This window comes from Schistocerca gregaria, chromosome 7 (genome assembly GCF_023897955.1).
Source record: "Schistocerca gregaria isolate iqSchGreg1 chromosome 7, iqSchGreg1.2, whole genome shotgun sequence".
In the NCBI taxonomy this organism is placed as follows: Eukaryota; Metazoa; Arthropoda; class Insecta; order Orthoptera; family Acrididae; genus Schistocerca; species Schistocerca gregaria.
This window is the reverse complement of record NC_064926.1, coordinates 191,914,926-191,939,915: the sequence shown is the minus strand read 5'-3', so window position 1 is coordinate 191,939,915 and position 24,990 is coordinate 191,914,926. Positions and strand designations below refer to the sequence as shown.

General features: G+C 44.6%; 1 protein-coding gene across 1 annotated transcript in view; it reads right to left on the bottom strand.

Annotated features, from left to right (window-relative positions):
* Positions 1–24,990, bottom strand: part of LOC126282058 (lutropin-choriogonadotropic hormone receptor-like) — an 800,001-nt gene that overhangs the window by 102,688 nt on the left and 672,323 nt on the right. The window contains exon 13 of the mRNA XM_049981496.1: positions 13,116–13,304. Coding sequence (XP_049837453.1) covers positions 13,116–13,304 — 189 coding nt within the window. The remainder of the gene's footprint in view (positions 1–13,115; positions 13,305–24,990) is intronic.

The window sequence follows — 24,990 nt, the reverse complement described above, 5'->3', positions numbered from 1 at the left end:
AATGATACGACGACCGTCCTGAATCAATCAGTCACCATTTTGCGTGTGAAAGTCGGTGGTTGCTGCCACAGGCCATCCAACTCTTTGTCACGCATGTCAGATGTTCCCACCTCAACACCTTCACACTTACTCGCCCGACGACGCACAGTACTCACATCAACACAATCACCATAAACTGCTTCCATTCTCTGATGAATCTCCTTTGGGGTGACACCTTCTGCTGTCAAGAATTCAGTGACTTCACGTTGCTTAAATCGCATTGACCGACCGTCTGCGCAGGGTTCCATACTTTGCACTGTAACAACACACCCGTTCAATGCTAAGGCTTCCAGCCAACTGGAGCTGTAGAGAAGAGGCTAGGGAACAAGCCAGTACCTGCCACATACCAATGCTGTTGACGAGTTACGAAGGTGGAGGCATTACTTTTCAGTCAACCCTAGTATTATTCGGGTGAATAGACACAAAGCATTAACGTCGTCCAATTTCTGCCAGTTCAGAATTAAGGAGGGCGGCAATTGAGTGATTTGCGAACAGTCAGTATAGTGAACACATCTAAACCTGTTTGATTGTAAATGTGGTTGCAGGGTGCAGGTCAAGCAAGTGACACAATGGAGGGGAGTAATCAAGGATAAGCATGTTTTGTAGCAACTGTTTACCCTCACTGTGGATAGTTAGCTTTCTTATCTGAGAAGCACCTGTGGGCGGCATTTACGATGCACCACGAATTACTTCATCATTCATTCTAACAAACGCGCGCACACACACACACACACACACACACACACACACACACACAAAATGAATATCATTCACCCTTCATCATTTTAAAAATAAAAGTGTTCTAACAAAAGTCTTTCATTCTACAATTTAATTAGGTACTAAAGTTGGTGATAATGTGGGGGACAGGGTGGGAGCCAATAGCGGCAGAGGGTGGGCGGTGAGCCGGCCGCGGGGGCCGAGCGGTTCTAGGCCCTTCAGTCACGAACCGCGCGACTGCTACGGTCGCAGGTTCGAATCCTGCCTTGGGCATGGATGTGTGTGATGTCCTTAGGTTAGGTTTAAGTAGTTCTAACTTCTAGGGGACTGATGACCTCAGATGTTAAGTCCCATAGTGCTCAGAGCCATTTGACCCATTTTTGGGCGGTGACACTACCTAATGTCTGATTGCAATCGGGGTAATGGTCTCACACAGGGTGAGAACCGCTGCTGTAGCGCCTACAGACTACCGTTTACTACGGTTTATGCCAACTTCGCAAACAAATCTTTGATGCATGAAGATTTTCTGGATCGTGTCGTCTTCAGTGCTGAAGTGACTTTTCACCTGCGTGGGAATATGAACACACATATTGCGAGCAACTGGGGGTCAGCAAATCCCCACGAGATAGTATACCTGCGTCGAGACTCTCGTATATTTTATGTTTATGGGTCTTTCTTTTTCGATGAAGCAACTGTAACGTGTTTATTATCTTGATGCGATAGAACTGCGACCGTTTGTTCAAATGGCTATGAGCACTATGGGACTTAACTGCTGTGGTCATCAGTCCCCTAGAACTTAGAACTACGTAAACCTAACTAACCTAAGGACATCACACACATTCATGCCCGAGGCAGGATTCGAACCTGTGACCGTAGCGGTCGAGCGGTTCCAGACTGTAGCGCTTACAACCGCTCAGCCACTTCGGCCGGCACCGTTTGTTCAGTTAGAAGAACCATAGAACTTTATTTGGTAGCAAGATGGCTCTCCGCCCCAGTGGCATAAATCAGTACGTGATTGGTTTAAGGACGTTGTATCCGACCGCTGGACCGGTCGGATGTGGCCACATGACGGAGCTTGTTTGGTATGACCTCAGAGTTCACACAAGATCTGACAACGTGCAATTTTTCCCTTTGCGGGTTCATAAAGGCTCATTTGTACGTACCTCCGCTACCAGTTGATCTACCCAACTTTATAAACAGCATTGTTGCAACAATTACTCTAGTCGCACTGATCAAGCTTTGGGAAGAACTCGGGCTATCGACTCGACATGTGACGAAAGGTGCTCACATTGGACACTTGGAAGAAAAATGTTTCAGTTGCTGTTTCATTTGATGAATTATTTGTAAGTTGAATGTAATAAATGCTACAAAGCCTTAAAACCCGTACATTCATTTTGAAACATCCTGTATTTCTTATATAGAGCAGAACACGAAGTAAAGATCAACAGAAACTCTGGTCACAACGACCTTTTGTTGATATAAAGCTGTCTTCACGCAACCGGTAACGAAACCGTTATAAACGCGTCCCACACAAAGACGGGAAAGCGCCTTACAAATAGCGCAGGAAAATTTACGATTCCCACATGCGCAGCGGGAGTCCGCGCTAACGAACTATCCGCGCCTGCGTATCGCCGATAGCGCCACGTAAGTTGCGGATTTTATTAGCGGGATACGTTACTCCCACGCGCGCATAATTTTCTAGACTTTCTGGACGACGGTAGTCGTTTTATGAAATACGGCAGTGTCCGCGGTTGTAGAACAACACCACTAAATCCGATTTATGTGTAACTCGAACCAGTGGCTGCCCTCTCTAGCCTATAGAAAGGAGAAGGAGAAAGAAAGAGAGAGAGAGAGAGAGAGAGAGAGAGAGAGAGCTTCAGCCATCGCTATTCACGTCACAGCCAGAAATAAACGACGTTTGCAGCCGATAACCGACGCGCATCTCGTGTAACCGATGACCACCGATAATTCGATTACGCTTCACTGGAGGGGCCTGGCGCCATTTTCCGCAACCTGATCCTTGTTTTTAGTTCTATTTTGGTCCGTCCGCTTGTCGGCGCTGCTGTCGCGCCGCGCCCGCTCCTCGTTTCGTTTGGACAATTCGTTCCGGGCCGTTAAGCGATATTAATTGGCTCGGGGTCACCGGCGGCAGTCCATAGAGGCGGCGCGCTTCCCACGACGTGGCGCCAGTTTCGCCGGGGGTTTCCCTGCAAATGAGCAACATTATTTATTTCGTAAGCGAGATTAATCTGAGGTGCGTAGCCCACAACCATCCATTACACCGAGCTCTTACACCATAACTGCAGACTTGCTTTTCTTTTGCTCCCTTTCTCCAACAAATTGGTCACGGAAAGAAAGTATTTCTGACAGTTGAGAATCGTGAAACGGATGCGGAGTCGAAACAGTACGTCTGCTTTTCTCGGGAAGCCCTTGTACGCCAGATCATATAAAGTAGCGGTCATCAATTTTTATTGCTCAAGAGCCACTTCTGACATTGTGGGTAGCACCTTGGTCAGCATATGTACCGATCCTATTTTTAGTTGCTAACCTGCATAAATTAGGATGTTTATGTTCTAAGGAATAGTATTGACGGAAACTGAAAGGTTGTTGTTGTTTTTCTGGTCTTCAGTCCCGAGACTGGTTTGATGCAGCTCTCCATGCTACTCTACCCTGTGCAAGCGTCTTCATCTCCCAGTACCTACTGCAACCTACATCCTTTTGAATCTGCTTAGTGTATTCATCTCTTCGTCTCTCTCTATGATTTTATTTTGTTAGTGCCCACCTACATAGGGAGAAACGATCATCGTTGTAAGAGAAATCAGAGCTCACACGAAAAGATTCGTTTTCCCAGTGCGCCGTTCGAGAGCAGAACGGCACAGAAATAGCTTGAAGGTGGTTCCATAAACCCTCTGTCAGACACTTAATTGTGAACAGCAATCATGTAGATGTAGATGTATGGGGCCTAACAGGCTAGGCATAGTAAAGGGGTGTTAAGTTGGCCGCTGGTCTCCAAGTACTGATCTTTAAAAGTCGACGCGATTCGCAACACTTCGTATCAACTGTTAAGTTTCAGATCGCTGTCACCCTCGGTGACCCGACGGTTGTGACACTGTAATTACCTGACGAGGTGATGTTGTGTCGTCTGTGTGAGTGAATAATTAATTGATTAATTTAAGTTCATATTCCGTGCTACGAATGGGTACCGCACTTGAAAATTACTGTCTCCATAATCCGCAGTAACGAATCCATGTTACTTCCGTTTGAAGTTTATGTCACACCAGTTGATAGGTATAAGGCGTACTGTCAGTATTGGAGGACAAAAAAATAAAAAAATTCTTCCTCTCACATCCTCTAAACCCACAGTGGTGGCGCTGCTTGTCCCTCTGACCCCTCAAATCTGCCGAATTCACCAACGCCAGTTACAATTAAGTACGTATTAAAATATTACTGTATCTTTAAATACTTTTGTTTGTTACAGAGTAGGAGCAGTCCTAATATTAAAACCGAAGCGCCAAAGAAACTGGTATACCTGCCTAATACCATGTAGGACCTCTTCGAGCACGCAGAAGTACCGCAACGCGACGGGGCATCGACTCGAATAATGTCTCAGATAGTGCTGCAGGGCCCGCATCTCGTGGTCGTGCGGTAGCGTTCTCGCTTCCTACGCCCGGGTTCCCGGGTTCGATCCCCGGCGGGGTCAGGGATTTTCTCTGCCTCGTGATGGCTGGGTGTTGTGTGATGTCCTTACGTTAGGTAGGTTTAAGTAGTTCTAAGTTCTATGGGACTGATGACCTAAGATGTTAAGTCCCATAGTGCCCAGAGCCATTTGAACCATTTTTTTTTTAGTGCTGCAGGGAAATGACAACATGAATCATGCAGGGCTGTCCATGAAACCGTAAGAGTGCGAAGAGGGTGCAGATCCCTTCTGAACAACACATTGAAAAGCATCCCAAATATGCTCAATAATTTTCATGTCTGGAGAGTCTGGTAGCCAGCCGAAGTGTTTAAACTCAGAAGAGTGTTCTTGGAGTTACTCTGTAGCAATTATGAACTTGTGGGTTGTAGCAGTGTACTGCTGGAAGTGTCCAAGTCCGTTGGAATGAACAATGGACACGAATGGATGCACGTGTCACCTGTCAGAGTCGTACCTAGACGTATCAGGGGTCCCATATCACTCCAGTTGGGCACGTCGCACACCATTAAAGAGCCTCCACCAGTTTTAACAGTTCCCTGCTGACATGCAGGGTCCATGGATTCATGAGGCTGTCTCCATACCCGTACACGTCTATCCAATCCATGCAATTTAAAACGAGACTCGTTCGAACAGGCGACATGTTTCCAGTCATCAACAGTCCAATGTCGATGTTGACGGGCCAAGAAGAGGGGTGAAGCTTTGCATCGTTCAGTCATCAAGGCTCCACTAGTGGGCCTTCGGCTCCAAATTCGATATCGATGATGTTCCGTTGAATGGTTCGCACACTGACTCTTGATGATGGCCCAGCATTGAAACCTGCAGTAATTTACGGAAGGGTTGCACTTATGTGACGTTGAACGGTTCTCGTCAGTCGACCTTGGTCCCGTTCTTGCAGGATCTTTTTCCGGTAGCAGCGTTGTCGGAGATTTGATGTTTTACTGGATTTCTGATATTCACGGCAACTCTAGGATGGTCGCACAGGAAAATCCCCACTTCATTCCTACCTCGTAGATACTGCAGCCCATCGCTGGTGCGCCGACAATAACACCACGTTCAAACTCATTTAAATCTTGATCACTTGCCATTGTAGCAGCAGTAACCGATGTAACAACTGCGCCAGACACTTGTTGTTTATGTAGGCGTTGCCGACCGCAGCGCCGTATTCTGTCTGTTTACATATGTCTGTATTTGAACACGCCTGCCTATACCAGTTTCTTTAGCGCTTCCGTGTATGTATGCTTTACATGTCCTTCTAAACCACCTATATTTTAGTCATACAGTATTTGAGGATGAGAGCGCTTAGAGACTTGTAACAAACTTAACACATAATTGCAAACTTGTACGGACTTTTTCCCGCTGACGACCCTCACAAAAAGGAAAAGATATATTGCGTGTTACATTTTTGCTGTTCATGCAGTAAAACTTCCACATCAAGCATGACATTTTAATTTATTACTTATTTACTACTTACTGTATTCGTGATACATTTTGCGGACGGTATTCACATATATCAGTGAATGCCACATAGTGGCCGCGCGGTTAGAGGCGCCATGTCACGGATCGCGTGGCCCCTCCCGCGGGAGGTTCGAGTCCTCCATCAGGCATGGGTGTGTGTGTTGTTCTTAGCATAAGGTAGATTAAGTTAGTTTAAGTAGTGTGTAAGTCTAGGGACCGATGACCTCAGCAGTTTGATCCCTTAGGAAGTCTCTCTCTCTCACACACACACACATTTAGTTTCGTGGTGTTAGTGACGCGGTTGTTTTTCTCAGAATTGAAAGAATAGTATTCGGAGGGTGACGAAGTAGGTGAGCAAGGTGGGTACGGGAGAGTTTCCCACCCAAGTGTCCTAAGTTTCTATAGTGACACCATTGTAACTCCGTGTGTTATCGCACGGAAGGATGACCTCCTTTCCAGAGCAAACATGCAAGTAATGTAAGGCGGACTTCAAAAGTGAATGTAGTGGATAAGATTTGTTTCCAACCAGTTTTTAGAACTTTTTATTCTTCCTTTTCCGCAGCGTTTAACCCGTCCAGTACGAGGTCTTGTTTGTCAGAATTTGGCGAACTTTATTTTAATTTCGTAGCCTGAAGCTCTTACTGACTCGACAGTCGTGAAGGCAAGCTAGGACAGCGAAGTTATTAGTTTCATGTCTGTGAATCGTGTAAACTTTGTTGCTTTTGTGATCAAATTTAACTGTTTGCATATCGCGTCCTCAAATGCGGAATTTAGGGCCCAGCCTAGCATTTGCCTAGATGAGAATGGAAAACCGCCTAAAACCAGAGTCAGGTTGGCAGGTGTAACAGCCCACTGTTGTTAATCAGCAAGGGCTCGATACAAACGTGGCTCATCTACTTTGTTCCGCAAGTTAGAGCTCTGGACGTTATGCTGTCCGAGCAGGTTTCAGAGTATCAAGCAGAGTGCAAGCCTCTGCAGCACAGAAGAAGCTGTCGGTACTATTCCAGCCGGTCACATTTTCCTTTTTTTGTATCTTCGCACAATGGGCCAATTCGCTTCAGAACCTAGACATAATAAAAAAAAATGGCAAGGTGCTACTACACCTCGCGTACAGATGGCTCCGTACAATCTTAATGTATACAGATAGTTCATCCATTCCGGAAGTCGAGGGATATTGACGAGTTTCGCTATTATCGACATTGATACAGGCAAGATAGAGGTCCCAGGGACTTTCGAGAATGCTTCAGTTTCAAGTTTGAAATCGGATAACAAACGACAAAAGAAATATCTTTTTAGTTGAATATATTTATAAATTACCAATTTAGAATTTTTCCCTTTAGTTATACAGTGAAATTTTGCTTCTTACCAAATTTCATGATTCTAGTTCAAAGGGAAGCACCCAATATGTCTTGACTAGTTTTATTCGACATTTTACGTTTATCAGTCGAAATCATAGTAATTTTTGTCGCTTGTGGCACTGTTACCTTCAGAAGGTTCGCTGTCAGGTAGTCCACTGGGAGATGGTTTGAAAAGCAAATCTGTTACCTCAGGTGACACTTCTTTATGTCCTTCAATTGCAGTTTTCTGGACTCTCGAGATAAACCAATCCAAAGGTGCCAGGAGTCGATGAAATGCTACATGCTTCGTTTACTCACTAAAATATTTGCATGCAAAATCTTCTCAGTAACGCGAGGTATCCTTATTACGAACTTCCTGCGCAGCTTCAGACAGCCGAGCAATCGGCAACGGAGCAGCTTCGATATGGCAAATCCGCGCATCAAAAGTATGTGGACTGATGGCGGCATCAGGGATTATCGCAGAATATTGAGACCCCAGGGACGTTGGCGCCCGGCTTTCGAGAAATATAAATACATTTTTAAGAGTTCTTGATAGATCTTTTTGATTTCTAGAGCTCTCTGTACAATGTTTGAATATCTCTGCAGCATTTCACGGACAAAGCAATACTACTCGGTGAAATGTCAGTGTTGAAAACAAACATATTTGCCAATTTGCTAAAAATTCCGTTAGCTCCCCAAGAATTCTACTGAAACCCCTAATGACAATTTTTGTGCCGATCATAGTTCATGAGGTAAATGCAATAACGAACGACCGATTTTATCGCGTGGCACCGCCGCACGGTAGAAAAATGGCCGTCCACTAAAAACGTGCAAATATGTGCCCACGACTACATTTGAGCTCGTTAACTGTAGGGAAGTAGGAAAGTGATTTACAAAGGTGGAGCCGCACAGAGGAAATTTTGTAGGCAGCGATTTCGGATCATGCCCTTAGTACTTTAGTTTACATTTAATATACATCATTACACCATTTAAAATGTCATAAACATACCTTCTGGAGTGCAACTCGTCTTATTTTACCCTGACACCTAGGCAGAACCGCTGTCATATATTAAAGAGGCCACGTAAACAATATTTGAAAAATGTGTCGTTGCCAGATTCACTATTTACCGTCAATTGTCACTGCACATATAATACAGACTTGAGACTGGAATAATACCGCAGCATTGGACAAGTGAGCGCCATTGCAATCTACATAAGATATACTCTGTCAAGGTTTTGAAGCGAGTTGGCCCACTATGCGACGGCCCTAAATATCTCAATACCTATGAACAACGCCAGAACCGCCGTACACAACAACAAACAGTGAAAGGTGGCAACATACAGTATAATAAACTTTATTCAGTGTGGCAGTACTACTTCAGTAGACGAAGTGCGCCAAAGCACAGAGACGTAAATGTTAATTTTCTGGCGACATGGAGTATTGTAGATGCTTCATGGCAAGCATGTGGCTTTATACTGAGGAACTAGTTAATGTTTATGGGTTCAATATCTTTCGCAACCAGCCCTAATCTCTGTGTTAGTTATCGATTACAACTAAAGTCACAATTTGGCCACATTACGGCTGCAGAATTCCAATTACGTAGTTGATTTCGCGAGTACTGCACTGTAATCGAAACTTCGTTAACCACTGACAGGTAATTCATCGTGTGTTAAGAACCGTAAGAGAATACTTGCTTCTCTTCTTACTGTTTTATAACATATTATACTTTCTCTCCATATGTTTTCTCATTGTATTTTGTACCCAAAATTTTGCTAAACCTTTTTGAAGTTTGTACATCGGCCAGACATTTTCTCGCATTGCGTGCCTCCTGCTACTGATCATGTATACGCTGCATGATCAAAAATATTAGGACATACATTATCAGCTGTTAATATGGGGTGTTTCCACGCTTTGCCTTTATGATGGCTTGAATTCTGCTGGGGACAATTCCAGCGATATGTCTGTGTAGCAATGGCAACCAATTCTACCTCAAGAACCAAAAGCAGAGAATGTAGTGATTTATATGTACATTTACATTTATCTTATTGGTGGCTAAGCTAGCCAGATCAGTAAAAAACTTCAGTACCTACGAGACGACAGCTTTAGATTATTTTAGAACGTCTTTTCGCCCTTTACGCACGCCGATTGGAGTAGCACTACACGACGTCCTTGCTCACGCCTTTAGCTCACGACGAAACACACGTCATTGCACCATACCACGGAAGGCTGAAATCAGGCATGGTGCTGACGTACTGCGCTGTTAACAGTGTAACAACAAAGCTACAAGCAAGGGCGAATCACATCACTTAGCGCCTGTGGATTGCAGGCATCGGTTATGACCTTGAGGTGTCTAATTTCGCGACGGCCGCTCTAGGTGGCACGACAGGCTGACTTGCCGGTATAAAAAGAGGAGGGTAACGTTGTGTTGTCAGTCTAATACTCATACATGACCACATTACCAGAGAGCAACTTCTGCCGGATTCCCAGTTCGGATTCCGGCAGATCCACTCTGCCCCACAACAGATCATGAGACTGGTTGACGCAGCCACAGAGGGCTTCAACCACAGAGGCTACTGCAGGATAGTACTACTAGGTGTAGCCAAAGCATTCGACTCCGTATGACATAAAGGAGTAATCCACAAGTTATAAACACATGGGTTCCCTGGGAGCATAGTTAAGTAGATCAAAAGCTATCACACTGATAGAACTTTCTCTGTCAACGTAGAAACTTCCACCTCCACCAAAAGGCGTATTCGTGCTGGGGTAGCACAGGGATCGGTCCTGGGGCCCGTTTTGTACAGTCTGTACTCTACGGACACTCCAACGGCCCCCTGGTGCACACAGCACCGTACGCTGACGATACCGCCTTTTACACTCGTAATGCAAATAAGGACCTGGTCATCCGTAGGCTACAAACGGTATTAGATAACACAGAAACTTGGGCCTGTCGCTGACGCATCGCTATCAACTTTGAAAAAACGCAGGCTATGCTGGTCACCCATAGGCTCTGAAGGGGCTGCTCACGAAATTCCGAAATCCGATCTTCACCGAGGATGTAGAGCATATGTTATTACCATCAACTTTCAAATCGCACAATTATTACCATTCAAAGATAAGGGAAATAAGAGCTCGTACTGAGGTGTTCAGACAGTCGTTTTTCCCTCGCGCGATCCGCGAGTTTAACAGAGGGGGGGGGGGGGGGGGGGGGGAGGGGAAATATGACTTTGGCGCCCTCCGCCACACACCGCTTGGTGGGTAGCGGAGTATATATGTAGATGTAGATGTAGTAACCAATCTAATAACTGCGCCAGCCACTTGTTGTCTTACATAGTCGTTGCCGACTGTAGAACCGTATTCTGCCTGTTTACGTATCTCTGTATTTGAATACGCATGTCTACACCAGTTTCTTTCGCGCTTCAATGTATGTAAACGAAATATGCTAATCGAAAATATAGAACGATATAAGAACTCCGATTAAATTGAAATATAGCAATAATTAGACCATAGTACCATAGAATATAGCTCAAGGCAGCAACTCCACGTTCATTCGGAGATGCTTCCCGACAGTCACTCAATCAATGGGATTACAAATCAGTATGTAGAGGCCAATGGTCCGAAGAGTACTACTGAGGTACTCACATTTGCAAAGGCATCGGTCATGGATTTGACATATTCTAGCCTTTCTTTTCTCTTCCTAATCAAACTAACTTGAGTTAAATTTTCAAATTTCTCAAATTAATATTTTTTTAAGTTTTTATTTATTTTTAAGGTCATAACTACATGCTAGGATACAACAGAAATACACTTTGTACAACTTGTAAAAAAGTCCATATATTAGACTGTTCATATATTAGACTGACGACACAACGCTCCCCTCCTCTTTTTATACCGGCAGGTCAGCCTGTCGTGCCATCTAGAGTGGCCATCACGAAATTAGACACCTCAAGGTCATAGCCGCTGCCTGCAATCCACAGGCGATAAGTGATGTGATTCGCCCTTGCTTGTAACTTTGTTGCTACACTGTTAACAGCGCAGTACGTCAGCACCACGTGTGATTTCAGCTTTCTGTGGGACGGTGCAATGACGTGTATTTGGTCGTGAGCTAAAGGCATGAGCAGGAACTTTGTGTACTGCTACTCCAATCAGCGTCCGTAAAGGGCGAAAAGACGTTCAAAAACAATCTAAAACTATCTTCTTGTAGGTACTGAAGTTTTTTACTGATCTGGCTAGCAGTGAAGAAGCAACAAATAATATAAATTTTGCGTAAGTTCATAAAATACAACAAAAGCTGGTGGTGGTTCGGAATCGACTGTATTTCATATTAACAGTAATGAACTCGACAGAATCTCTAAATGTGAGAGTGTGTTTTTGTTCTCAAAGAAAGGGACATAGATGAAAGAGAAAATCTACGGAATTTAACGATTCTGAGAAAAAATTAGTTTGCAGAATTGTACTTATGATACTACGACAATAGTACCTGATGGATGGAAAAATGCAGGATAATCTCGGTGAAAAAATTATTTTAGCTCAGAGACCTTTGTTCTTTGTCTTCCCTGCTTACCTGATTTTTGATTAAGAAGAACATTTTTAATGGAATGCAGAAACACTGCAGCAGCAAGAATGAGGTTCTATGTATGGTGCATTTATTGAGTGCTGAGGACAATAGTCTTAGGTTTCACAAAACCAACACGCAGATGTATTTTGCTCGCCTTCAACGAAAGTAGTGGCCTGAAAGTACCTGCAGTTACTTTTGTGTGTTGTGTGTCTTTGATCTGGGTGATTGGCGCAATAACTTAGGGTCAGTAAGAGCTGCAAATAAATCATTTTTTGGAGGCAGGGAACGTTCTCGGTCGTATTAAGACCAGCCACCGTAACAAAAATCCTGGCGATCTCACATCTGTACTCACGCTCTACCGCGCACGGAGTCACTCGCAAATAAAATACGTTCATAGGTGACACATTTTCACACGGATGTCACAGATGTTAACTAAATTAATTTTATAGTTTTCCCTAGAAACTTTCTCGCTGAAAGTTTCTACAATGTAGGACATACGCAAATTCATCAGCGACGACGCTTTTCATTACACATATGGAACAGTTTCACACCTCTTACGGTATTTTACCTTTTGTGCTGGAATACTTGTATGTTTTCACGAGAAAATGTTTAGCACATGCATCTATAAACTTTCAGAATATTCATACATTTTTTTCAGTTCAAATATGTCAGTGGTTCTATCAACACAGCAAAAGCACTCCGTCTTCAGGCCATAAGTGGCCCATCGGGACCATCCGACCGCCATGTCATCCTCAGTTGAGGGTGCGGATTGGAGGTGCGTGTGGTCAGCACACCACTCTACCGGTCGTTGTGGTGGTTTTCTCTGACCGGAGCAGTTACTATTCAGTCGAGTAGCTCCTCAATTGGCATCACGAGGCTGAGTGCACCCCGAAAAATGGCAACAGCGCATTGTCACCCACCCAAGAGCTGGCCACGCCCAACAGCGCTTAACTTCGGTGATCTCACAGGAACCGGTGTATCCACTGCGGCAGGGTCGTTGCTGTTCTATCAACATGCTGAAGTAAAAAGTTACTTTGATTCGAAATTTCTTTTTTTTGTCGTAGCGTGGAAAGTGTCCTGTCATATTCTAGAGTAAAATTTGAAATGTCTAATGTTTTTTCGGAATTTTTACTAACATTTGAAATAATCACTAACCGGGAATGCTGTAAGACTGTGAGATGACCCTGAGGTACTTACTTTCGTGACGTCGACTGTAGTGGTCAATTGCACATTACATAGGGTTATTCAGTGCACCGCCAGAAAGCTTCCCCTCGGTGCAGTGTGTTGGCGTGGCAGTTCTGAGCTACGTCTACTCACCGGGTAGCGGGACGCAGTGGATGCCGGCGGGTGGCTGCTCACTGCCGCCCACGCGCGCTCCAGCAGCGGCCTCCGCCTCCTCGAAGTACTCCTCCACGTAGGCTGGCAGGTTACCCGGGTACGTGAAGTCCGACCCGAAGCTGTCCCACAGGTCGTTCACCTGCGACCCGAACTTCTTGCTCAGGTTCTCTGCAACACCATGCAACGGGACCTCAGTCCCACAACGCTACAGCGCGCGCACAATGTGTAGTTAATGAGATGATTTAATTTCTGAGATGTCAGCGCTCTCTTTGGTTACAATAAAATTCTCGTATGAAACTACACTCCTGGAAATTGAAATAAGAACACCGTGAATTATTGTCCCAGGAAGGGGAAACTTTATTGACACATTCCTGGGGTCAGATACATCACATGATCACACTGACAGAACCACAGGCACATAGACACAGGCAACAGAGCATGCAAAATGTCGGCACTAGTACAGTGTATATCCACCTTTCGCAGCAATGCAGGGTGCTATTCTCCTATGGAGACGATCGTAGAGATGCTGGATGTAGTCCTGTGGAACGGCTTGCCATGCCATTTCCACCTGGCGCCTCAGTTGGACCAGCGTTCGTCCTGGACGTGCAGACCGCGTGAGACGACGCTTCATCCAGTCCCAAACATACTCAATGGGGGACAGATCCGGAGATCTTGCTGGCCAGGGTAGTTGACTTACACCTTCTAGAGCACGTTGGGTGGCACGGGATACATGCGGACGTGCATTTCCTGTTGGAACAGCAAGTTCCCTTGCCGGTCTAGCAATGGTAGAATGATGGGTTCGATGACGGTTTGGATGTACCGTGCACTATTCAGTGTCCCCTCGACGATCACCAGAGGTGTACGGCCAGTGTAGGAGATCGCTCCCCACACCATGATGCCGGGTGTTGGCCCTGTGTGCCTTGGTCGTATGCAGTCCTGATTGTGGCGCTCACCTGCACGGCGCCAAACACGCATACGACCATCATTGGCACCAAGGCAGAAGCGACTCTCATCGCTGAAGACGACACGTCTCCATTCGTCCCTCCATTCACGCCTGTCGCGACACCACTGGAGGCGGGCACGATGTTGGGGCGTGCGCGGAAGACGGCCTAACGGTGTGCGGGACCGTAGCCCAGCTTCATGGAGACGGTTGCGAATGGTCCTCGCCGATACCCCACGAGCAACAGTGTCCCTAATTTTCTGGGAAGTGGCGGTGCGGTCCCCTACGGCACTGCGTAGGATCCTACGGTCTTGGCGTGCATCCGTGCGTCGCTACGGTCCGGTCCCAGGTCGACGGGCATGTGCACCTTCCGCCGACCACTGGCGACAACATCGATGTACTGTGGAGACCTCACGCCCCATGTGTTGAGCAATTCGGCGGTACGTCCTCCCGGCCTCCCGCATACCCACTATACGCCCTCGCTCAAAGTCCGTCAACTGCACATAGGTTCACGTCCACGCTGTCGCGGCATGCTACCAGTGTTAAAGACTGCTATGGAGCTCCGTATGCCACGGCAAACTGGCTGACACTGACGGCGGCGGTGCACAAATGCTGCGCAGCTAGCGCCATTCGACGGCCAACACCGCGGTTCCTGGTGTGTCCGCTGTGCCGTGCGTGTGATCATTGCTTGTACAGCCCTCTCGCAGTGTCCGGAGCAAGTATGGTGGGTCTGACACACCGGTGTCAATGTGTTCTTTTTTCCATTTCCAGGAGTGTATATAGTTCCAGAGACTATTATACGGTTCCTGCCTCAAACGCAGTCATGGGAGCTTCAATCAAATGAAACTATATTGTCCCAGAGACATTCTCAAGTCTCAAACATCTATGATGTATATAGGCAGACTGAAGCGTCGAATGGAAATTTGTATGAAAATCAGGATTTGAACTGGGGTCTCGTGCTCACGAGGCAGTTACGCCAACAACTACGCTACCCTGGCGCAGTGAATTTGCACAGCTCCACCGACTAACATAGCACCCCGCCTCATCAATCCAAATTTCCATTCTCGCCTTGGCTCACAGTATTTTAGAGGCTCTGCAGCTATATTGGAATAGCACCTAAGCATCGAACGAACTTAAATGCGAGATGCATTTCCACAACGAAATTCTGTCTCGAAAACTGGCAGAAAACCCAAAGAGATTCTGGTCATACATAAGGCACACCGGTGGCAAGACGCAATCAATGCCTTCACTGCGCGATGACAACGGTGAAGTCACTGATTACAGTGCCACTAAAGCAGAGTTATTAAACACGGTTTTTCGAAACTCCTTCACCCAAGAAGACGAAGTAAATATTCCTGAACTCCAATCAAGAACAACTGCCAAGATGAGAAACATAGTTTTATATACCCTCGGAGTAACGAAGCAGGTTGAATCACAAAATAAAGGCAACACCTCCGGTCCAGATTGTATACCAGTTAGGTTCCTCACAGAGTATGCTGATAAAATAGCTCCATATTTAGCAATTATATATAATCACTCGCTCACAGAAATATCCGCACCTAAAGACTGGAATACTGCTCAAGTTACACCAATACCCAAAAAGGGAAGCAGGAATAACCCGCTGATTTACAGGCCTATATCACTAACGTCGATTTGCAGTAGGGTTTTGGAACATACACTGTAATCGAACATTATGAAGTACCTCGAAGAAAACGATTTACTGACACATAGTCAGCACGGTTTCAGAAAATTTAGTTCTTGTGAAACACAACTAGCTCTTTATGCTCATGAAGTAATAAGTGCTATCGACAGGGGATGTCAAATTGATTCCACATTTTCAGATTTCCGGAAGGCTTTGGACACCGTTCCTCACAGGCGTTTCTAACCAAACTGCGTGCCTACGGAATATCGCCTCACTTGTGCGACTGGATTCGTGATTTACTGTCAGAAAGGTCATTTCCCCAAGGAAATGTTATAGGCTCCCTATTGTTCCTGATCTATATTAAAAACATAGGAGAAAATCTGAGTAGCTTTCTTACATTGTTTGCAGATGGTGCTGTCATCAGATGATCAAAACGACTTGCAAAATGATTTAGATATGATATCTGTATGGTGCGAAAAGTGGCAATTGACCCTGGATAAGGAAAAGTGTGAAGTTATTAACATGAGTACTAAAAGAAATCAGCTAAATTTCGATTACGCTATAAGTCAGACAAATCTGAAGGCTGTAAATACAACTAAATACTTAGGGATTACAATTACAAGTAACCTAAATGGAAGGATCACATAGCTAATATTGTGGGTAGAGCAAACCAAAGACTGCGATTCATTGGCAGAACACTTAGAAGGTGCAACAGCTCCGCCCTATTCTGGAGTATTGCTGTGCTGTGTGGGATCCGCATCAAATGGGACTGCCGGATGATATCGAAAAAGTACAAAGAAGGGCAACTCGTTTTGTAATATCGCGAAATAGGGAAGATAGTGTCACAGACATGATACGTGAGTTGGAGTGGCAATCATTAAAACAAAGACTTTTTCGTTGGGAAAGGATCTTCTCCTCGGATTGCGCAAAACATTCTATTGGCAACCACCCACATAGGGAGAAATGATCATCACGATAAAATAAGAGAAATCGGGGCGCGCACAGAAAAATTTAAGTGCTCGTTTTTCCCGCGTGCTGTTCGAGAGTGGAACGGTAGAGAGACAGCTTGAAGGTGGTTCATTGAACCCACTGCCAGGCACTTTATTGTGAATAGCAGGGTAATAACGTAGATGTAGATGAAATGGGAAATCCCAGACATAGGTGCTTTATTCAAGTAAAACTATATGGTTCCAGAGACCTTTTCAAGTCTCAAGTCTCAGTCTGCATAAATACATCACAGAAGTCTAAGATTTGAAAAGGCTTCTTTAACCATATAGTTTCATTTGATCAAAGCATCTATGCCTGGACTTCAAACGGGGACCCCCTTTCGTTATGTGCTAAGGTGCTATTCCAGTACAATTGTAGAACCTCTGCTATGCTTTTCGACTTTATGGGGAATACCAAGTGGACTGAGGCGCGATTGGGAATTTTTGTTGAGGGGAAAATGTGCCAGGATAGCCCGTGCAGCTGTGAAAAGCCCCTGCGCCATGGTGGCGTAATGGTTAGCGCATCTGCCTATTGAACAAGAGCCCCGGTTTCGAATCCCGGCCTTAGTACAAATTTTCATTTGTCGCTTCCGTCTGCATGTGCATACCAATAAAAATTCTAACAATAATAGGCTCCAAAAGGAGCTGTTCTGAATCGTCCTTTTTCAGTGGCTCTCGACTCGGAGGTAACTGATTGCAAACCTTTTTTTTAGTCACTAGGCGAGCTGTTCTGAATCGTCCTTGTTCAGTGGCTCTCGACTCGGAGGTAACTGATTGCAAACCTTTTTTTTAGTCACTAGGCACTGGCAATGGGGAGAGAAGTAGCGGCATGTCGTTCTGGATGAACGAAATTTAATCTGAAAATCCATGGCAGATTAAAACTGTGTGCCAGAACGAGACTCGAAACTCAGAGTTTTGCCTACGACGACGGGCCACGAGTTATACTTTGGTAGCTCAGTCGGTAGAGAACTTCCGTACGGAAGGCAAAGATCTCATGTTCGACCATCGGTCCGCCTCACAGTTTTTAACTGTCTGGAAGTTCTAAATCAGCATACGCACAGCTACAGAGTGTAAATTTAACCTCTCAACCGTTTCTCATAGGGTGAAGACCTGCGCCCGTTTAATGCATCCTTCTGTCAAATGAGGACATTTACTTCGGCGATCACTCTGGTGCTGTTCGAGAGGCGAACCTGCAAACCATATGCACTGAAAACTTACATTCTTGTAAATGAAAGCAGTAAAAAAATACTTTAAATGCGAATATTTCATGTTAGGCTTTACTCTTATTGTTGCTGATACGTGAATTACATAAATTCATCAGATGAGGGAGGTTTAAACCTCTGAAAAAGCGCACTGGAAATAAAATAAGCGGTAACTGGCAACAAACGAAACAAAAGTACATTTAAATAACGAATCTGAATCAGACAACAGTTGTCGCTGTGGCGTCTCCATTCTCGTCCTTGGCATCAAGAAGGCTCCTGAAAGTAATGTGAAGCTGTTGTTCTTGTACGCGGCCTACTGGCAACTGCGAGTATCGCTCGGTAGCATACGCGGCAGGCGCCGTGACGCCACTGGCTCAGAGAAAGTAAGTCAATCTGTCTGTCGCGTAGAGAGGGTATTAAAAACCATGCTGTTTACGTCACTTAACTACGCAACAAAGATGGACATTGCATTTTCATATAATCCATAGTTTCGTCACATGCCTTCGCTGTTGTGTAATAAATTGTATTTTCTAAGTTAGGTGATGTGTTCGAAGTCGCGTTTTGCTCTCTGTTTCTTGCCTGGCCTATGATATTCGACTATCCCCTCCTGCCTGAACTGCTCTTCATTGGGTATTTTGCTTCCCGTTAGGGATTCGAGTCTGTCATCGAATCTAAGGTGAGAGAGAAAGAGAATTTATAGAGCTGAACGGCAAGAATACAGGAAAAAAGTCATTAAAGTACCGAAGGAAACTTTGTGTTCTGCCTTACGGTAGGTCTTGTCATGGGGGAAACCTAGTCAGAGAGGTCCACCGCATGAGCTTCTAGGGAAGTGATTCCAGTGGTGGTTTCGCGTTGCCTTCCACTGATGATGATGAAATGATAATGAGGACAACACAACACCCAGCCCCTGAGCGGAGAAAATCTCTGACCCAGCCGGGAATCGAACACGGGCCCCTTGGCGTGACAGACCCCCGCGGTTACCACTCAGGTATTGGGGCGGACACCGAAGGAAAAATGGATGAATTATGTTTCAAGAGAACTTAGCCTAAACCCCTAGCGTAAAACTTTTAAATTAATATCCAGCAAACTAAGGAGACCCACACTTTTGTCATCCTTGAAAAGAGAAGACGCTCAGCCACAAATGGCTTGGAAAAGTTGACTAGCCTGCATAAGCAACTGTTGTTACCATATTATACAGACGATGATGAAGATGAAAAACAGAGCAAATTGCGAGGATAAATGGATTCAGATTATTATACACGAGCCTCCGTAAAAACCTTCGCAGATAAATAACTGAGATCGACTATACGCCACTACAGAAAAGAAAAACTCCTGCGCCAGACTGCAGAGTGACCGAAATACTTCAAGCACGGGGGGACAACAGTGCGCATTACTTGACAAGTCTGTTTAACGAGGGAGAATCCCAAAATCATGGAAATTAGCACAAGTGGTCATCCTTGAGGAAGCAGATGATGAGAATTCCTACCAAGCCCTATGCCTATTAAAGAACTTTGCAAAATTGCATAAAATGTTACTCGCCAAGAGACTAACAGAATTAAGAGAACTTAGAGAACAACCAGAACCAGTGTGGGTTTCGAAAAGCGAAATCCACAGCACATGCCATTAGTCATGTACTGAGCCTTGTAATGGAATGGTGAATATCTCTGGAGCGTCAAATAAAGGTTGGGGACTTTCCTTGTTCTCAAAACTGCATGACTAGTGGTGTCCTACAACTCTGCACAAATGTTTTAAGAGATTATTGCAGGAATAGGCAGGACACACTTACTTAATTAAAGTAATGCAGAAAGCAATAACGAAAGGATGTCCAAAGGGCTCTATTTTGGGGCAGTTTTTTGGGATCTAAAGCTCCTGCTATAAAAATGACAGCGGCGTCAGAAGTAACAGACTATGTACCTTATCCAGAATAGGTTTCGGACTGGACGTTGTAGAACACAGATGGAAGATAGTGTGAAGATTACGACAGAAATAGTATAGAAATTGTGATTCTTGAGTTTCTCCCGGCGTATTTGATAATCAAAATATCCACGGATGTACTACCGGTCTACAGTGTCCAACGGGCACAATATTTCGGCGATCATACATGTCGCCATCATCAGGTGAACTGACGGACTGAGCTCCTGTGAACGCGCCGGCACGGAGATCCGTACGCTATGGCTGCTCAGGGGGAACTGGGTTCGGTCGCGGTGGCGGTCGATTTAAATACCCTCCGCCCGCGGCGCGCTCCCTCCGCCGTCCGCGCCCCGCGCCACGGTAGCGCGGTGGAACAGATTGCGACGGCGTCTGAGATGACGTCGGTGTGATGGCTCTGTCCACCGTGGTCGTCACAACTATACGTTTGCTCGATTCACTCTTGATTAACCCAATCGCTGGTTCCCAAGCCTTGATAAGATTATAGCCACAGTCATGGTTTATGAGGTCGTCATTGGTGCGAATTTCGATGGCCTCTCTAACAACGCTGTGCCAGTATCTCGACGTCTGTACCAGAATCCTCGTGCGTTCATACTTCATAGCGTGATTTTCCGACAAACAATGTTCAGCGACCGCCGACTTGCTCGGATACATCAGTCGAGTGTGCCTCTGGTGTTCACGGCATCGATCCTCGACAGTACGCATCGTCTGACCAAAATACGACTTGCCACAGTGACACGGAATCTGGTACACGCCGGCCTTCCTCAAACCGAGGCCATCTATGGCGCTCCCCACTGTCGATAGCATCGTGGCATGTGGACGCAGTGTTTGCGCTCACAGACTGAAGATGGCAACAGTGGCGAAAATGTTACAATGGGCACACAGAGCGGGTCTTAGTACGACTTAGGGTGATTTTAGAGATATGGGCCATTGCCTTTATAGTAAGGCTCGTTTCGAAGACGTTACAGAAGAAGGCCCGTGACATTAAGAGTGATTATGCTGATGGAAGGCCAGAAATAAGGAACAAGATAATGAGGGAGCGGTGGGAAGCGTGGGATAGCAGGGATACTACAACTTGTGCTTAAGAAGTATTTTCTGACAAGGAGAAAAGATTACTAGTGGTCGATATCTATACATCCCGGTGACTAGTCACCTCATACAGGGTGGTCCACTGATAGTGACCGGGCCAAATATCTCACGAAATAAGAATCAAACGAATAAATTACAAAGAACGAAACAAGTCTGGCTTGAAGGGGGAAACCAGATGGCGCTATGGTTGGCCCGCTAGATGGCGCTGCCATAGGTCAAACAGATGTCAACTACTTTTTTATCCGTTTGACCTATGGCAGCGCCATCTAGGGGGCCAACCATAGCGCAATTTGGTTTCCCCCTTCAAGCTAGACGAGTTTCGTTCTTTGTAGTTTTTTCGTTTGACGCTTAAAAATGGTTCAAATGGCTCTGAGCACTATGGGACTTAACATCTATGGTCATCAGTCCCCTAGAACGTAGAACTACTTAAACCTAACTAACCTAAGGACAACACACAACACCCAGCCATCACGAGGGTTTGACGCTTATTTCGAGAGATATTTGGCCCGGTCACGATCAATGGACCACCCTGTATAACGGGTTACATGCTACATCCAACGCACCTCAAAAGAATTAAAAAACGAAGCAATGGTGCATATGACGGCGGACAGCTTGGATCGCCACAGCAAAGCATCTTTGAATGTGTGATGGAAATATACGTAACAAAGGGAGAAAGGTGTATGTTAAGGGACAAAACTACATATACCATAGTCAGGGATAGAACACTGTATGATGTGTTGGAAAAGATAAGCCGGACGGTTATAAAACGTGTTAGAATTGTACTTGTCAGGTATACAGAGATGGAACGCAGAGGACAGAAGTACAGCTGAAGATCGAAGAAATGAGGAAGGACCACGTGAGACGACAGAATACTAACACGAGACCATAAATAACCATCGATGAATTCCGTGGGTGTAAATAGGTCAGACGAACAGTTGATGAGACTGTACCTATGTCCTGGAAAAGTAGTTATCTATGAGTAAATTGATCAACGTAAAAGGGCCAGAAGTACAATAACTAAAAGTTGATTAAAATAAATCTTCTGAGGTGTGGATAAACAGAGTGTCGTTCTCTAGACTGACATCCGATGCTTGCCCCAATAATCTAATCAATGTAACAATTTCATGTTCAGCAAATTATTAAAACCTAATGAAAGATAATTTTGGCAACCCTCACGTAGAGCAAACAGCGCACAGGAGAGTGCCCGTGTGGGCTGCTCTTGATTTACAGTTTTTTTTATGTTGATATCGTGATGTGATACTCAGGTCAACAGAGCTCCTTTTATTTCGCACAAGAGGAAGTAGTTAAATGTCCTTGAGTGGGGGTATCTCCTTTAGCATCCTGTTGGAATGAGTGACTCGTACAACTCCCGGTAACTCCTCGGTTACTTACCACTTACCCTAGATTTACTCTGTATTACTTCTCTCGGTGTGCCACCACTGCAGCCTTATCAGTGCTGCTCGATGTTCAGCTCATATTCGTAAATTTTCACGGCAGGCTCCAACAGGCGCTACCTTGCACATCAGCCTGCATGCCAGAGTTGCATTTACCTCCTTTCATTGTTTTTATTTTTTATTTTTCAAAAACGACATGAGATATTTAATAACAAAAGTACAAAATTAAAAGATACATAAAGGCATTAGTGAAGTATGAAACGAGTGACGATGGTACAAATCCAACTGAAAGACTTAAGTGTGGAAATCTAAACAAGATCTTTATGTTTTACAAGACAATTTTCATTCTCACATTTTTTTGCTACATTATGGCCACAGATTAAGACTGCAGAGTTGTTACGATTTTTACAGAGTTCAAACATATATCTCTTTGTGGAGCATCAGGACTTTCCGAAATGTTACGTAATAGCGGACTGCATTCCTCTTATTTACTTCTCTGGGTATAATTGTTTTTGTTAAATATCATTTTTCGATCTTACCTCTCATACGTTTGAGGTTTATAATCTTCTTTGGCGCTGGCAGTGAATTGCAGTTCATTAGCTGATTTCGTAATGAGTGAAACATTTCCTTAGCACTGTCTCCCGTTAGCTTGTCTTTATTATTTTGTTGTAAGCAACCACTAAATGTCCCATTTGCACCGAAAAACAGATCTGTCGGTTTCCTGGTGTTCAGTCACCCCTTTCGTTTCAAGCAACGGTTGTGATGCAGTACTACTGTAATTTTGACGCCGGAACGCAAGCAGTATTGAGAAATCGACCAATGTTTCGGACTCTGTGCAGATCCATAAGCGACAATGAGATTATCACTTTAATTCTGGAGCTGTGTGTTAGCAACAGTGAAGCTGAAGTGTAGTAACCGCATCGGATAATGCAAGGGAACTCGGCTGGCAAGAACAGTGGGAGAAGAAGGACGAACAGCTGCGGGTGAAACTTCAGCAGAAGTAATTTCTTGCAGATTCTAGACAGAAACACCGCGACACCCCTTAAACTCGTGCATTTAATTACTGGGCCCCGAAACGAGGCAGCGAAGAGCGAAGTGAGACGAACGTACGTGCATTATACTGTACTACATTTCATCAGTAAAATCCCATAGATCCAAAAGTAATGAGTATTTTCGACATGGAAATATGTAAAGGTCACATTTTATTTAAGTGAAATATATTAGTATGATTTAGAGTTAAGAAATGTTACTACATAAATGCTATAATCATATACTATAATCACAAATGTTTGACATTAATTTTAAGAACACCAGTGAAGATAGTCTTGAGTTGGGTAGAAAATATTCATCATAACGTCTTGAAATTATCATTTAAACTCCATCACATTTGACGTGAGACACGTAAAATAACAAGGGCAAGCTGCTGAAAAAATGTGTTGTTATGTAGCTGACTTTTTTTTTCTAAAGCAGTGGTAAAGTTTCTAAATATTTGTAGAGAGTGTTTTAGTCCAATTATTATAACTGAACTCCGTGCTACACCTCGAAATTTATCATTTTCTTAAAAAACTTGTACAGGATTACGACAACAATAGTTATATGTTTCACATAAATGTCAAAATATCGAAGATTTTAAAGAGGTTTTACACGAGACTTACTTTTTACAACAGACTTCGGCATTCTAAAATTGTGTCTCTGTAAGACAGGTTTAAATCAAAAGAATATGCGTGGAATATAAGAGTACCATCGTTTTAAATTAATTTTATGAATCCATCGTCTGTGTCTTGATCAGTAATTAAAACGGCCTCAGTCCCAGATTCGAAGCCCGTCACCGTTTGAAAATCATAGGGATGGCGGCCCAATACTTCTGGGATAAGAAGTCATCCTCATTCTGCCAACAACCTTATCAAAGAGAGCGAAGGAGCGGATAAAGGTTCTGGGCACTCTCTTGCCAATGGGATGACAAACTGCCCTCAAAGGCGCAAGAATTAGCAGTGATCAATGGGTGAAGATACAGAAGACAATGGAAACTACTGCATTAAAGACACACAATGCGTATCCACAGGACATGTGGTCTGTAACTGAAAAGTGTTATGAGAATCTCTCCAATGGCAGAAGATTCCGGACGCCCCCTATTCGGATCTCCGAGAGCAGACTGCCTGGGGAGGGGGGGGGGGGGGGGAGGTGATCATGAGAAAAAGATTGAATAACCAACGAAAAGGTAACGTTGGTTGGCTGGTGTGGCTTCTGACTGAAAAGTGTCATGATAATCTCTCCAATGGCAAAAGATTTTGGCCGTCCACCATTCGGATCTCCGAGAGCGGACTGCCAAGGTAGGGGTCAACATCAGAAAAAGGCTGAATAAACAACGAAACGATAACGTTCTGTGAGTCGGGTAGAATGTCAGAAGTTTGAACGTGTAAGAGTTATATGGCTTGTTTGGAGAGTAAAGGGACGAAACTACAGACGTGGAAGGAAAGCTGGAAAATGTGAAAAGGGAAATGTAAAGGCTCAATCGAGATATAGTGGGGGTCAGTGAAGTAAAATGGAAAGAAAACAAAAACTTTTGATCAGATGAGTACAGGGTAACACTAACAGCATTATATGGTATAATGTGAGTAGGATTCGTTACGAATAGTAAGGTAGGACACAGAGTTACTTTACATTGAACAGTT